Consider the following 15,635-nt stretch of genomic DNA (forward strand, 5'->3'; position numbering starts at 1 on the left):
GACAGGTTACGCTGGGAATCCTCCCCCAGGGTAGACAAGGCGTTGACACGCTTATCTAAGAAGGTGGCCCTGCCGTCTCAGGATACGGCCGCCCTAAAGGATCCTGCGGATAGGAAGCAGGAAGCTATCCTGAAGTCTGTTTACACACATTCTGGTACGCTGCTGAGGCCAGCAATTGCTTCGGCCTGGATGTGTAGTGCGGTAGCTGCATGGACGGATACTCTGTCTGAGGAGTTAGATACCCTGGACAGGGACTCTGTTCTAATGACCCTGGCACATATCAAGGACGCGGTCCTATATATGCGGGATGCCCAGAGGGACATTTGCCTGCTGGGCTCTAGAGTAAACGCAATGTCCATTTCTGCCAGAAGGGTCTTATGGACTCGGCAATGGACAGGGGATACCGACTCTAAAAAACACATGGAGGTTTTACCTTATAAGGGTGAGGAATTGTTTGGGGACGGTCTCTCAGACCTAGTTTCCACAGCTACGGCTGGGAAGTCAAATTTCTTGCCTTATGTCCTGCCACAGCCTAAGAAAGCACCGTATTACCAAATGCAGTCCTTTCGTTCGCAAAAGAGCAAGAAAGTCAGAGGTGCATCCTTTCTTGCCAGAGCCAGGGGTAAGGGAAAGAGGCTGCACCACGCAACTAGTTCCCAGGAACAAAAGTCCTCCCCGGCTTCCACTAAATCCACCGCATGACGCTGGAGCTCCACAGGCGGAGCCAGGAGCCGTGGGGGCGCGTCTCCGATATTTCAGCCACCAGTGGGTTCGCTCACGGGTGGATCCTTGTGCTATACAAGTTGTGTCTCAGGGATACAAACTGGAATTCGAGGTGACGCCCCCTCACCGTTACCTAAAATCGGCCTTGCCAGCTTCCCCCATGGAAAGGGAGGGTAGTGCTGGCAGCAATTCACAAGTTATACCTCCAGCAGGTGGTTGTAAAGGTTCCTCTCCTTCAACAGGGAAGGGGTTACTATTCCACTATGTTTGTAGTACCGAAACCGGACGGTTCGGTCAGACCCATCTTGAATTTAAAATCCCTGAACATTTATCTGAAGAAATTCAAGTTCAAAATGGAATCGCTCAGAGCGGTCATTGCAAGCCTGGAAGAGGGGGATTTTATGGTGTCTCTGGACATCAAGGATGCTTACTTGCATGTCCCCATTTATCCACCTCATCAGGAGTACCTCAGATTTGTGGTACAGGACTGTCATTACCAATTCCAGATGTTGCCGTTTGGGCTCTCCACGGCACCGAGAATATTTACCAAGGTTATGGCGGAAATGATGGTGCTCCTGAGGAAGCAAGGAGTCACAATTATCCCATACTTGGACGATCTCCTCATAAAGGCGAGGTCCAGAGAGCAGTTGCTGATCAGCATAGCACACTCTCAGGAAGTGTTGCAACAGCACGGCTGGATTCTGAATATCCCAAAATCGCAGCTGATTCCTACGACGCGTCTGCCCTTTCTGGGCATGATTCTGGACACAGACCAGAAGAAGGTGTTTCTCCCGGAGGAGAAGGCTCAGGAGCTCGTGACTCTAGTCAGAGACCTCTTAAAACCAAAACAGGTGTCGGTGCATCACTGCACGCGAGTCCTGGGAAAGATGGTGGCATCATACGAAGCCATTCCCTTCGGCAGGTTCCATGCGAGGATCTTTCAGTGGGATCTGTTGGACAAGTGGTCCGGATCGCATCTTAAGATGCATCGGCTGATCACCCTGTCCCCCAGGGCCAGGGTGTCTCTTCTGTGGTGGCTGCAGAGTGCTCACCTTCTCGAGGGCCGCAGGTTCGGCATACAGGACTGGGTCCTGGTGACCACGGATGCGAGCCTCCGAGGATGGGGGGCAGTCACTCAGGGAAGAAACTTCCAAGGGTTGTGGTCAAGTCAGGAGGCTTGTCTGCACATAAATATCCTGGAACTAAGGGCCATATACAACGCCCTGAGTCAAGCGGAGCCTCTGCTTCGCAACCAACCGGTGCTGCTTCAGTCAGACAACATCACCGCAGTGGCTCATGTAAACTGCCAGGGCGGCACAAGAAGCAGAGTGGCGATGGCGGAAGCCACCAGGATTCTTCGTTGGGCGGAGAATCACGTGCATGCACTGTCAGCAGTGTTCATTCCGGGAGTGGACAACTGGGAAGCAGACTTCCTCAGCAGGCACGACCTCCACCCGGGAGAGTGGGGACTTCATCAAGAAGTCTTCACGCAGATTGCAAGTCGGTGGGAACTGCCACAGGTGGATATGATGGCGTCCCGCCTCAACAAAAAGCTAAAAAGGTATTGCGCCAGGTCAAGGGACCCTCAGGCGATAGCTGTGGACGCACTGGTAACACCGTGGGTGTTCCAGTCGGTCTGTGTTTCCTCCTCTTCCTCTCATACCCAAGGTACTGAGAATCGTAAGGAAAAGAAGAGTGAAAACAATACTCATTGTTCCGGACTGGCCAAGAAGGACTTGGTACCCGGAACTGCAAGAAATGCTCACAGAGGAACCATGGCCTCTGCCTCTCAGACAGGACCTGTTGCAACAGGGGCCCTGTCTGTTCCAAGACTTACCGCGGCTGCGTTTGACGGCATGGCGGTTGAACGCCGAATCCTAGCAGAAAAGGGCATTCCGGATGAAGTTATTCCTACGCTGATAAAGGCTAGGAAGGACGTGACAGCAAAGCATTATCACCGTATATGGCGAAAATATGTTGCTTGGTGTGAGGCCAGGAAGGCCCCTACAGAGGAATTCCAGCTGGGTCGATTCCTGCACTTCCTACAGTCAGGTGTGACTATGGGCCTAAAATTAGGGTCCATAAAGGTCCAGATTTCGGCCCTATCCATCTTCTTTCAAAAAGAACTGGCTTCACTGCCTGAGGTTCAGACGTTTGTTAAGGGAGTGCTGCATATTCAGCCCCCTTTTGTGCCACCAGTGGCACCTTGGGATCTTAACGTGGTGTTGGATTTCCTGAAATCCCACTGGTTTGAGCCACTTAAGACCGTGGAACTAAAGTATCTCACGTGGAAAGTGGTTATGCTGTTGGCTTTAGCTTCAGCTAGGCGTGTGTCAGAATTGGCGGCTTTGTCATGTAAAAGCCCCTATCTGGTTTTCCATATGGACAGGGCAGAATTGCGGACTCGTCCGCAGTTTCTGCCAAAGGTGGTGTTATCTTTTCATTTGAACCAACCTATTGTGGTGCCTGCGGCTACTCGTGACTTGGAGGACTCCAAGTTGCTGGACGTAGTCCGGGCTTTGAAGATTTATGTAACCAGAACGGCTGGAGTCAGGAAGACTGACTCGCTGTTTATCCTGTATGCATCCAACAAGCTGGGTGCTCCTGCTTCAAAGCAAACTATTGCTCGCTGGATCTGTAACACGATTCAGCAGGCTCATTCTGCGGCGGGATTGCCGCAGCCGAAATCAGTGAAAGCCCATTCCACAAGGAAAGTGGGCTCTTCTTGGGCGGCTGCCCGAGGGGTCTCGGCATTACAGCTTTGCCGAGCTGCTACTTGGTCGGGTTCAAACACTTTTGCAAAATTCTACAGGTTTGATACCCTGGCTGAGGAGGACCTTGTGTTTGCCCATACGGTGCTGCAGAGTCATCCGCACTCTCCCGCCCGTTTGGGAGCTTTGGTATAATCCCCATGGTCCTTACGGAGTCCCCAGCATCCACTAGGACGTTAGAGAAAATAAGAATTTACTCACCGGTAATTCTATTTCTCGTAGTCCGTAGTGGATGCTGGGCGCCCGTCCCAAGTGCGGACTTTCTGCAATACGTGTATATAGTTATTGCTTAACAAAGGGTTATGGTTATGTAGCATCGGTTGAGTGATGCTCAGTTGTTGTTCATACTGTTAACTGGGTAAGTTTATCACAAGTTGTTCAGTGTGATTGGTGTGGCTGGTATGAGTCTTACCCTGGATTCCAAAATCCTTTCCTTGTAATGTCAGCTCTTCCGGGCACAGTTTCCTTAACTGAGGTCTGGAGGAGGGGCATAGAGGAAGGAGCCAGTGCACTCCAGATAGTACTGAATCTTTCTTTAGAGTGCCCAGTCTCCTGCGGAGCCTGTCTATTCCCCATGGTCCTTACGGAGTCCCCAGCATCCACTACGAGAAATAGAATTACCGGTGAGTAAATTCTTATTTTCCCTTTCATTATTATGCCAGTTATACCCCTTTCACACTGCGCCTCTGCCCCAGGATATTGCTAGTGTGACCCGCTGTGTGAAAGGCTTGATCTGAGTTGTGTGTCCCGGGTCCGCAAACCGAGTCACGACCAGGGTTATTCCAGGGATCAACCCTGGTAGGCTGCAGTGTGAAAGGTGCGATCCGGGTTATTCGACCAAGGTTGCGCTAAAAGGAGCTAGTTGGCTGATTGGAGTTGCTCGCAGATTGCTGTCACCACCCACTTTTTATGAACTAATTTTTGTGTGCAAAAAAAAAAAATCCACTTCTAATGACTGACACATTTAGCTGGGCAGACATGGGTTCAGTGTAAAAGGGGTCGACGTGGGAATAACCCAGGTCCAAGAGCTGTGTGACGGGTTGAAGTAGGTGGACGGTGCAGTAGGTGCAGTATCTCGGGTTGGAACCAGGGTTCCAATGTGAAAGGGGTAGAAGTATAATAGACAAAGGGGGTCATTCCAACCCAATTGCACGCTGCAGTTTATCGCAGCGGTGCGATCGGGTCAGAACTGTGCCGGCGTTTGCCCGGCGTTTCGTGGGCGTGGTCCGCCCAATGCAGGCGTGGCCGGACCGTATGGGGGGCAGCCCGCAGTGGCTGCGTGACTTCACACACAGCCGCTGCGGGCCGGGGAGCGACGAGTAGCTACCGGCCAGCATGCTAAAGCTGCACTGGCCGGGAGCTACTCCTAAAGTGCAAAAGCATCGCCGCTGTGTGATGCTTTTGCACTTCTGCGGGGGATGCCGGCACTGACATGCGGGACGGGATAGCATGTCTATGGTCATGATCGTAGCTCTGCTAAATTTTGCAGGGCTACGATCAACTCAGAATCACCCTTAAAATACGTACTGCCGACATTGGATTGCATTATGTACTGCCTGCAGATGGTTCTCAATAAGCAAACCATAACAGAAAATGAGACGGAAACTCTTTCTGTAGACTTTTCAGCTGAAACTGACAATACAGTAGCTTGTTTTAGCAACAGATGTGAAGTTGAAGTTACAGTACATTGAGGGTATCTCAATTGCTGCATTGTATACATATACTGCAGAGGATTTCTTTTTCTTTTTATTTGTTTTAAGAACTGCTGACCAATATATAAGCAGAGGATTGGAGCATTATTTTGCATCCTTCCAGGTAAAATGACTAATTATAAATAATAATGAACAAAAGAAATACATTAAAGTCAAAATACTGTATGACCTGCTTAGCTGGACCTGGGCAATAAAATCCTGATTGTGCTATGATGTAACCACATAGAATATCCAAATTAGAGATCAGGACATTGTGTTCTTCAAATCTGAACAGCTTCTTTTTCATTAATTTAATTAGTTCATTTTTGAATTAAGATCAAAGACTAATTGCTCACAGGTGCATCTGCAGACTACATAGAATCACAGATGCCCTTTGATTGACACTTTCCATTTGTTTTTATATGTTGATTTGGATTCTATGCACATCACGCATGGTGTGGTCACATAGAACTACACAGCAGCATTGGCTGTAAAATCTGCAGACTCTCAATGCTTTTGTATGTGTGCAAGGCGCAGTTTCGTGGTGCACCCCACTTCTTGGACTCATGCTCCTGTAAAACCAATCTGGGTCTAGTTTTGCAACTCTCTAAAGTCAAGGCAGTAATAAGTGTCCTATCTTAATCCACCCTGCTAACCTTTAGGCCATCCACACAGTTTAAGTCTTCTTCATATCTTACATTATTTATGAGATTAGGAGACATTGGGTCTGTCAGTATTGTATGGGTGACTTGTGTGTGTTTGAAGCTTTTTATTACATTGGTTGTAGTAATAGTAATGTGATTTTCTGCAAAAGTGCATTCAGAGGTTGCAAAGTGTGTTCATTTATAAGTATACAGATCCATTTTCTGGGGATTTATAGTGGTGATTAATTTAGGTCCTTTTGCAGGGATTAAAAAAGGGTACGTGCTCTCCCACTTATGCTGCTTTCACATCGCAAAACCTGCTTTTGAAACGGTTCTTTAAACGGTTCTTAAAACGGGTCTGAGCAGTTAAACCCCCTTCACATCGCATGTTGTAACCAGTATATTACCATTTCATTACTGTTTTGGTACCTTTCACACTGAACCCGTTTCACCCATACAAAACAGTGGTTGTCACAGGAAATGTTTATTTCCTGCTTCTGCCTGGTGAGATCACACATGGAGACAGCCTATCACCTTCTGGGGCTTGCAAATACCGTTTCAGACCCTTTCACACTGCACAATTAAACGGGTCTGAAACGGGTAGGACCCTGCTTTTTTACCGTTTCAAAATACCGGTATTTTGTAAACGGTAAATTGAAGGTGACCCTTTCACATCGCAGCTCGAACCGTTTAGGAAGCCAGTAAAAACGGCAAATTACCGGGTACAAGCTGCGGTGTGAAAGGGGTACAGTAATCCTATAAATCTGTCCACCCCGTTCCCTGCTTGTCTCTCATTACTCCCGTAGTTGCTAATTTACAGTTACCACCAACATTCCACCTCTATCCACCCTGCACCTAGCATAATACAGTTCAAACTTTAGCAACTGCCATTGTGACCCACAAATCATGTACCTCAAGTAAAATAAAGTGCACTTGTTCTAAGTAGGATCTGTTGGTGTCCTGTATCTTACTGATCTGTTTCTCTTTCTTCACTTTGCCAACAATGGCCTAAATTTGCCAAATTTCCCACAATGTTTGGTGCAGATATTTGTGGCGCTGCATATGATACCATCTTGACCTGAAACTCTGTTTTCTTCCCAATAAGGATAGGTGCACAAAAGTAGACCTGTAATGTAAGAAAAGAACATTTTTGCTGTAGGTTTGCAATTTTGCAGTTCATAATGACCTTCATACTAACTACGAAGTGAAATGACAGGGCTTCCACAGCTCCATTGACACGCCATTGTGCAGTGCCATCTCTAGGTCTGACCTGTCTCTCCTTGCTTGGAAACAAAGCCACAACTTCACTTAGCAGTCAGTAGGTGAGGGTAGCATCCTCTGCTCCTTATTGGAAGTGAAGTACTTGGCTGTGACATCATTGCCATGTGCCATACTCCGAGCCTATCACAGACATGGAAGTGCAGCTAGCAGTTTCACAGATAACAAGCTGCTGATTAGTTCTCCTCCAAATCAGCAGCTGTCATTGTACATTGGAAAAGTGACATCCTCTTTCACTCTAGGGAATCCTCTAGGTTCACCATGCGCCAAGCCCCCATTGCATGACATGATGCCCTGGTGCCAAGTCCAATGTAATAGAGAGAGCGCAAACAAGGTTTGTTCATTGTGCAAGTCATCAACGTTTCAGACACAAATGGCCCTTTCTCAAGCTATAGATATATGACAGCACATTCTGCCCTTTCCCTCCAGTAGCTGCATATTCTCCTATCTCCCCATGATGAAGCACATGCACTTTTCTCCAGCAGCACAGTCTCCTCTTTACCTCTGTGACAGCGCATTTTCCACAATGTAGAAGCACATTTTCCCCCTTCCCTCATGTAGCAGCACATCCCCCCCCCCTCATGTAGCAGCACATTTTTCCCTATGTAGCAGCACATTTTCCCCCTCCCTCATGTAGCAACACATTTTCCTATATAGCAACACAGGTTCCCCCTCCCTCATGTAGCAGTACATTTTCCCCCTACCTCATGTAGCAGCACATTTTCCTATGTAGCAGCACATTTTTCCCTATGTAGCAGCACATTTCCCCCCTTCCTCATGTAGCAGCACATTTTCCTATGTAGCAGCACATTTCCCCCCTCCCTCATGTAGCAACACATTTTCCTATGTAGCAGCACATTTTCCCCCTCCCTCATGTAGCAGCACATTTTCCCCATCCCTTATGTAGCAGCACATTTTCCCCCTCCCTCCTGTAGTAGCACATTTTTTCCCCTTCCCTCATGTAGCAGCACATCCCCCCCCCCCCTCATGTAGCAGCACATTTTTCCCTATGTAGCAGCACATTTTCCCCCTCCCTCATGTAACAACACATTTTCCTATATAGCAGCACAGGTTCCCCCTCCTTCATGTAGCAGTACATTTTCCCCCTACCTCATGTAGCAGCACATTTTCCTATGTAGCAGCACATTTTCCCTATGTAGCAGCACATTTTCCCCCTTCCTCATGTAGCAATACATTTTCCTATGTAGCAGCACATTTCACATTTCCCCCCTCCCTCATGTAGCAACACATTTTCCTATGTAGCAGCACATTTTCCCCCTCCCTCATGTAGCAGCATATTTTCCCCATCCCTTCTGTAGCAGCACATTTTCCCCCTCCCACATGTAGCAGCACATTTTTTCCCATCCCTCATGTAGCAGCACATTTTCCCCACACCTTATGTAGCAGCACATTTTTCTCTAACCTCTCCACTCACCCAATAGCAAGACATTCCTCTGTGAATTACTTACCTGTCCTCCCAGGAAGTGAGACTTGGGGGTAAATTTACTAAGGTGGGAGTTTTTTAGAACTGGTGATGTTGCCCATAGCAACCAATCAGATTCTACTTAACATTTGTCTAGCTGCTTACGGAAGATAATAGATACAATCTGATTGGTTGCTATGGGCAACATCACCAGTTGTAAAAATCTCCCACCTTAGTAAATTTACCCCCTGGTTTCTATCAGGCTCAGGAGATCTGTAGGGAGTGAGACTTGGTTTCTCTCAGGTTCAGGAGATCTGTAGGGACAAGTCTGTCAGTATGTCAGTAAATCAGATTGAACTGAAGCTCATTCATTCCGCATACCTGTCGGTATATTATGTGACACAAAATTAGTATCTGGTAGCAGAAAGTTTATGAAATTAGCAGAATGTTTTTTTTCCTATTTATTTCTTTTGTGTTCTCATCTCTCTGCTTTTCCTGTTATGCTTCCTAAGCTTGGTCACTGTGTAAGTACCATCTGTCTTATCTTATCAGTACTATGCATTACTATGTATTTGTCTAGCCCCTCTTACCATCTTCTTACATTACCAATATAATTGTTCTTTATTGTATCATGTTCCACTGCCATTTATTTACTTGCGCAAAACATTTGCATACCACCCAACAATGTTTGTGTGACTGTACCGATTTGAGTGGACGGTTCCACTTTACAGTAATCTGGATATGTATCCTGATGGGGGAAGGGGGCAAATAATTTTTCTGCAATTTCCTTTTTTTTTGCTAAAAACAAAACAAAAACAGCAATAAACAAACCATATCACGGGAGTGGCCATGCCTCTATAACCCAGCTACCCCTCCCCCTGCCCCCACAACCACAACCTCCACCACTCCACCCCATCAGTGTGCTGCGTCCATACTTTAACTCCTGAATTTTGGCAGACCTGCTTTTGTAGCATCATTTATTGTGGCCTTGCTTCTGAGTCTGCCATTGTAGTTCTTTCTTTTTGAAGCTGATCATTGTTTATTATACTTACCACTGCATGGATATTCCCCTCAGAAGTACATGATTTATAAAGCATCTCATATATGTGCTGTATATTATGCATGTGTTAAATTATGGACTATAACATACACCAGGTATAATGCACAATATAAATTTCATTGTTTAAATAAAACACAACACATTTTCCAGTTCAACTTTGAAATAAGATAATTCAATGAAATATTTAGATTTGTTTATCTCTTGCACAGTCTGTCACATACACTGAATATACCATAGTACTGTACTGTCTGAACATTTATTTTTCTTGTCCTTTATGCTTAGTTAAGATCAGGCGGAGCTCAAGTGCTAGAAGGCTGCATAGCCGAGATTCATAATATCACAAGCCTGGATATCTCTGATAATGGTGAGTGTTACTGTGCATATTGCATTCAAGTAGTCTAGAATGTCATGACTGGTTATCACATCAGTTTCTATAATATGACTCCATGTGTCAAATAACATAACGCTGGCCTACTTCAGTGGCTGTAAGTTGTCACTGGAAATCTTCAAGCGGTATGATATGAGGAAATGAGGTAGTGCCGGACTGTTGTGATGTTTGTTTTTTTCAAGTATTCTGAAAATGTGTTTTCTGGTTTTTTTTTGTATGTTTTAAGCATTATATACTCAGTAGTTCTGAATGATTATTTATTTTAAGTAAGTGTTCCCTGAGTTTAAAATGTCAAATTGTAAATACAGATGTGTCTTCCTACATCCTTGCGTTAAACAGCCCTTCAAGTCGCACCTAATTGTAAGCACGTTAACTAACACCGGGCGTCTTTTCGAGCATTTTTTTCACAGGAAAATGTTTTATTCTCATCACTGTGCAAATAAGACACATAAGCAGACTCTGCTGATTAAAATGACATGTGGCATTCCTATATTCTATGTGCGACTGCGGCTGTATGTGCATACAAAAGGTATTTTAGTGGAAAACACTGCAACATAGCATTTCATAGGGATATTCCTAAAACCTGGACTGTTGTGGTTCCTTGAGGACCGAGTTTGGGAACCACTAGACTAAAGTGCTGCAGACAGGGCAACCATCAGGGGGGGACTGTGGGGGACTGGTGTCCCGGGCCCATACAGTGAGGGGGATCCACCCCTGGCTCCTTCCGCCAATACCTGTAGAGCTGCACCAGTCTGTGAATCAACAGCAGGTTGATGTGCAGGGAGGACTTCTTTACACAAGTCTTATCAGTGCATCAGCTCTCTGTGAACAGTTACTGTAGGTCTACAAGACTCCACCTATATGTAACGTCACAATTAGGGAGGCCAATCCCGGGATCGGGATCGGCGGGATCCCGGGATTTGGGCCCAAAAATGCCAGGATTTGAATCCCGGGATTGGAGCATCCAATCCCGGGATTCACGGGATTACACTGCGCATGTGCAGGAGGGTGGGTGTGTAAGTAATACTACTTACAATTAGGCGGGCGGCAGCCATAGATAAACTCTGAACGCGGCAGCACTTCAAATGTGGCGCCGGCCGCCAGCCAATCAGAGCTGGCGGACCGGCAGCCAATCAGGGAAGCTGCCGCAGCAGCGGCAGTCAATCAGGAGCGACTGCTGCGGCCGCTTCCCTGATTGGCTGCCGGTTCGCCAGCTCTGGTTGGCTGGCGGCCGGCGCTTCATTTGAAATGCCGCTGCATTCAGTGTGTCCACCTAATAGTAGGTGGTATTACTTACACCCACCCTCCCTCCGTGCAGTGCTAACAGCCTCTTACACCGCTACCTACATCCTCCCGCCCAGCTACCTACACCCTACCGCACTGCTACCTACATCCTCCCGCCTAGCTACCTACACCCTACCGCACCGCTACCTACATCCTCCCGCCTAGCTACCTACACCCTCCCACACCGCTTCCTACATCCTCCCGCCCAGCTACCTACACCCTCCCGCACCGCTACCTACCCTCCAGCGCTGCTTCCCAAACACCCTTCTTCACTGGTCCCTACTGCAATCCCGGGAATCCCGGGATTGTGCGTTTTTCAATCCCGAATCCCGGGATTGAAAAAACGGCCCGGGATTGGCCTTCCTAGTCACAATGTATGACATTACATAGGGGTGGAGCAGTGCGGCAGAATTTTTTTCTTGGGAGGGAGGGGCCCTGTCTATTTTGTCAGTCCTGAACCCCACAGTTTCTGATGGCAGCCTGGTTGCAGGGAGAAACAAGTACCGGTATTTAGTTTTTGCTTTTACTGCCCATATCATTCTTGATGGCAAATTACAGGCATGCCTCAGACAATCAATGGATCAAAAAACACTTAAAAAAATGCAACATGATTGACATGTGGTTAGCAAAGACTCGATAAATGTCCTAAAGCTGGTAAAGCATTTTTTAATATGGTTTAAAGAGCAGATAACACCACTATTTTAAATTTAATATATGTTAAAAGCTGTATATTATGGAGAGTAATAATTTCAACAAAATAACTAGAGTATTTATTCTAAACTAAGTGCGTTCATAATGCTCTTTCGCTTCTCTACAGTAGATTGATATGTTAGTGTTGATTGACCTCATTCAGGGCCGGTCGCTTCTGCATCTCATGCAGCAAAGTACTGATTATTGGTACTTTGTGTATGCACAGGTCCCATTCTGCGCATGCATAAGCAGGTCCTGCGACAGACGACGCAGAGCGGCAGCAGACTGCCAGCAATAGCCTCCGTTTGTGATAACGGAGATGTGTCACCACCGTTTAGAGGGAGGGAAGAGACATCTGCGACGAGCAGCTTGCACAGCACCATGGGTGCCACAAACCACCACCCGATGGTGGGAGAGAGATACGATGCTATCACTACTGCATCACCATACAGCGCTAACACTGCTGTTTCCAATGAAGCAACAGTGATAGAAACTCCAACCACATCTGAATAATCCCAGATATGGGACTCTGATTGAACAGGCTGGATGTCTTGCAGCTTTGTAGACTTTCTTTTGAGTTGCATCAAATCTCATTAGGAGACTGTCCTAAAGATACTGTATGCAATGAGCTTCATCTGTCTGTAATAGAGTGAGGTGATAATACCTCGGTTTGACAGCGTTACCAGGGTGACAGGATAGTACTGTGCGTTTATGGGTTTTTTGCTCTCATGATTCATATCCAAAAATGCAATTGTCCTTTAATGCATAGAAGCAAAGCAGGTGTTCAGAGCTATCACTTCCTACATTATTGAAGTAGATATGGGGGAAAAAAAGCTTAATATGACAGCAAAACGTATGGCATTCTCTTGTATAGTGCAGTCAAAATAAATTGTATAATCAAAATTAATAAATTATAAATCACCACTGTTGGCCCGTGTGTGCATCCAACAGTTTTTTTCCAATTGGTTCAGATCTGTTAATTATGACCTACCATGTGCAAAATTGGAAAGGATTCTGTTGTGGTCCACAAAATATTTGGTTTCAACTAAAAATGGCTACACAAAACAGGTTTTCTGTGTTTGACCATGGCAAAGATACACCAGTGAGGAGTATATATGCTGTATATGTTAATAGCAGCAAGTAAGAATACAGAACCTTTTTTGTTACTGTAGTCCATCAAATTAGTGGAGGTCAGTCAGCAACTAACTCTAGTCACTGCCTACTGCCCACACATGAATGCCAAGTTAGGATAACAAAGGCAGTGTAGCATCTGTGCTGTCTACTACTTATACACATATACTGTAGTTCCCCACTGTAAGGATTACAGTGAGGAGTACATTTTATATTGTTAGACCTGCCTATTTAGTCAGAAATTCAGGGTAGGGTGATGTGTGAACAATATTCAGTGTGCTTTATCCTATGAATAATAAGCAGGTACAGGAGATTGTTTTGTTATTTTGTGGTGGAGAGATACCACAGGTGTCCAGCAAAGGGGGGGACTGAAGCTGGGTACAAACTGGCCAATATATCAGGGTTCAGCTGAATGGTCGATATATCATGGATGCATCAATAGGTGTGTACCAGCGATATGTCTATAACCAACGTTGTTCAGAGACATATCACGTTGGCTGTGCAGCACGGCCGATATATATCTGCAGATATTTTGGCACATCGTGCTGTGTATATGGGCAGTCAGCAGACTGCCCGTACACTTGCTGCAGAGACTGCCGGTGACTGACATTACAACTGGGCGGGCACATGTAAATGGCAGCCCAATTGTTACACCAGGCAGTACACATTGGTCTGGCGATATGTTAATGTATATGCACTTAACAATCATCAGATGGGTCAGTGGATTAGCCGGACGGCCAATCCATCGCCCCACTGTGTACCCAGCATTAGAATTTCCTTGCAGACCTGTCTTATTGAAGTGGTAGTATTAGATATTGTATTGTTAGTGACCCTGTCCCCTATAAAGGTATCTTATAACTACGTGTGTTTTCCCCTAATAGCATACCAGAAACATTGTTCTCTGACAAATTTCATTTTATTACTGATATATGAAGACTTTTTGAGTATTTACTGTTGGACTACGTCCTATATAGATAATTAAGTTTTAGATTTGTAGTTTACATTAAGACTAAATAATCATTTTGACATTTGCTCTAAACAGATTGTCAATGTAATGATTGTATTCTCAAGGCTTAGACCATGGTTTTCTGTGTAGTAAGCAGGGGTACAGCAGCTTACTATCTCAGTATAGTTATTCACAATAGCTGATAAGTGGATATGCAATTTTCATCAATAAAACTCATTTCACATAAGTGGAAGACTTCTCAGTGGATTCAGCTGGTTGAAAAGCATATTGAAAATAATACAGTTCTATCCAACTGAAATATGGGGACAATTTTATACCTCTCGTACTTGCTGTAATGAACGTCTGTGTTTTTTATTTATTACAGGTTTAGAGTCTGACCTCTCAACTCTTGTAGTCTGGCTCAGTAAAAACAGATCAATAAGACACCTGGCATTGGGGAAGAATTTCAATAACATGAAATCCAAGTAAGGTTTTCTCTTTTTATCCTACCCACAGTACTATTGCATCACATCATTATGTGCCTGAAATGCAGTGTGTCTTTATTTGCCTCTGTAGAAATCTAACCCCTGTCATGGATAACTTGGTACATATGATACAAGATGAAGAATCGGTGAGTAATGTCTCTCATTGACCCTACAGGCCCATAGGCATCAATTCGGCCCACTCATTCAGTGACTAACAGATTGTTCTGTTATGTGTGAAACACTGTAATCTCTGCAGGGAGGCACATTACAGCCACTCTCACCGGGCACCTCCATGCTGAGTGGCAGCACTGACAGATGAAGAATCGTAGCATAGACATTGATTCTGCACATCATGACCAGCTCTTTCAGAAAGTCCTTTCTAAGCAGCCTGATAGATTGTGTTTCTAGACAAATAATACCTGAAGGCCAAGGAGATGCACAGCCAATTTGAAATAGATGGCTAACTTTGTTGTGTACCCAGGGGCTGGCAGGCAGGTTTTAGCCTGGAGGGCAAAACACAACTCTGGCACTTGAGCAGCATCCTTCACTTTAAAAAACTGTTTTAAGTATAAAACATGGGGATTCATTTATGAAAGGGCAAAAAGCCTGGAGAAAACAGCAGTTTGTGCTGACTAAAGGGGGATGCAGTTCATTTGTCGGCAGTCGGGAACCCGGCGATCTGGATACCTACGCCGGAATCCCGAGTGCTGACAATACCGACAGCTGGAATCCCGGCTCACAGGGGCTATTCCCACTTGTGGTTGTCCATAGCAGCCGTAGGGGTATATTCAATTGAAGTCGAAAACTGCCGTCTGTCGAAAAGACGTCAGTTTTCGACTTTTTAAGGTCGAATCCTGATTCGACCTATTCAATATATCCTTAAATTTTTTCGACAAGTCGATGAATTTGACTTGTCGAAAAGCACGTGGATCGGAGGAATAGCTGCCGATCCACGTGCTTGTGTTGAAAACGGAGCCAAAACCGACAGGTTTTGGCCCCCTTTTCAACCACCTCAGTCCGACATCAAAAGATGTCGGACTGAGATGCGGACCCAGAGGAGGAGAGGGGGGAGAGCCGCAGGGAGACGGGTGGACAGCCGGCGGGCATACAGGGGAGATCAG

The 15,635-nt window shown here is 45.8% G+C and overlaps 1 protein-coding gene across 3 annotated transcripts in view; it reads left to right on the forward strand.

Annotated features, from left to right (window-relative positions):
- CARMIL1 (capping protein regulator and myosin 1 linker 1) overlaps positions 1-15,635 on the forward strand; it is a 581,945-nt gene that overhangs the window by 345,831 nt on the left and 220,479 nt on the right. For all 3 annotated transcript variants that reach the window (XM_063923281.1, XM_063923283.1, XM_063923284.1), the window contains 3 exons: positions 9,873-9,954; positions 14,415-14,514; positions 14,606-14,660. In XM_063923281.1, coding sequence (XP_063779351.1) covers positions 9,873-9,954; positions 14,415-14,514; positions 14,606-14,660 — 237 coding nt within the window. The remainder of the gene's footprint in view (positions 1-9,872; positions 9,955-14,414; positions 14,515-14,605; positions 14,661-15,635) is intronic.

Source organism: Pseudophryne corroboree, chromosome 5, assembly GCF_028390025.1.
Source record: "Pseudophryne corroboree isolate aPseCor3 chromosome 5, aPseCor3.hap2, whole genome shotgun sequence".
NCBI classification, from domain to species: domain Eukaryota; kingdom Metazoa; phylum Chordata; class Amphibia; order Anura; family Myobatrachidae; genus Pseudophryne; species Pseudophryne corroboree.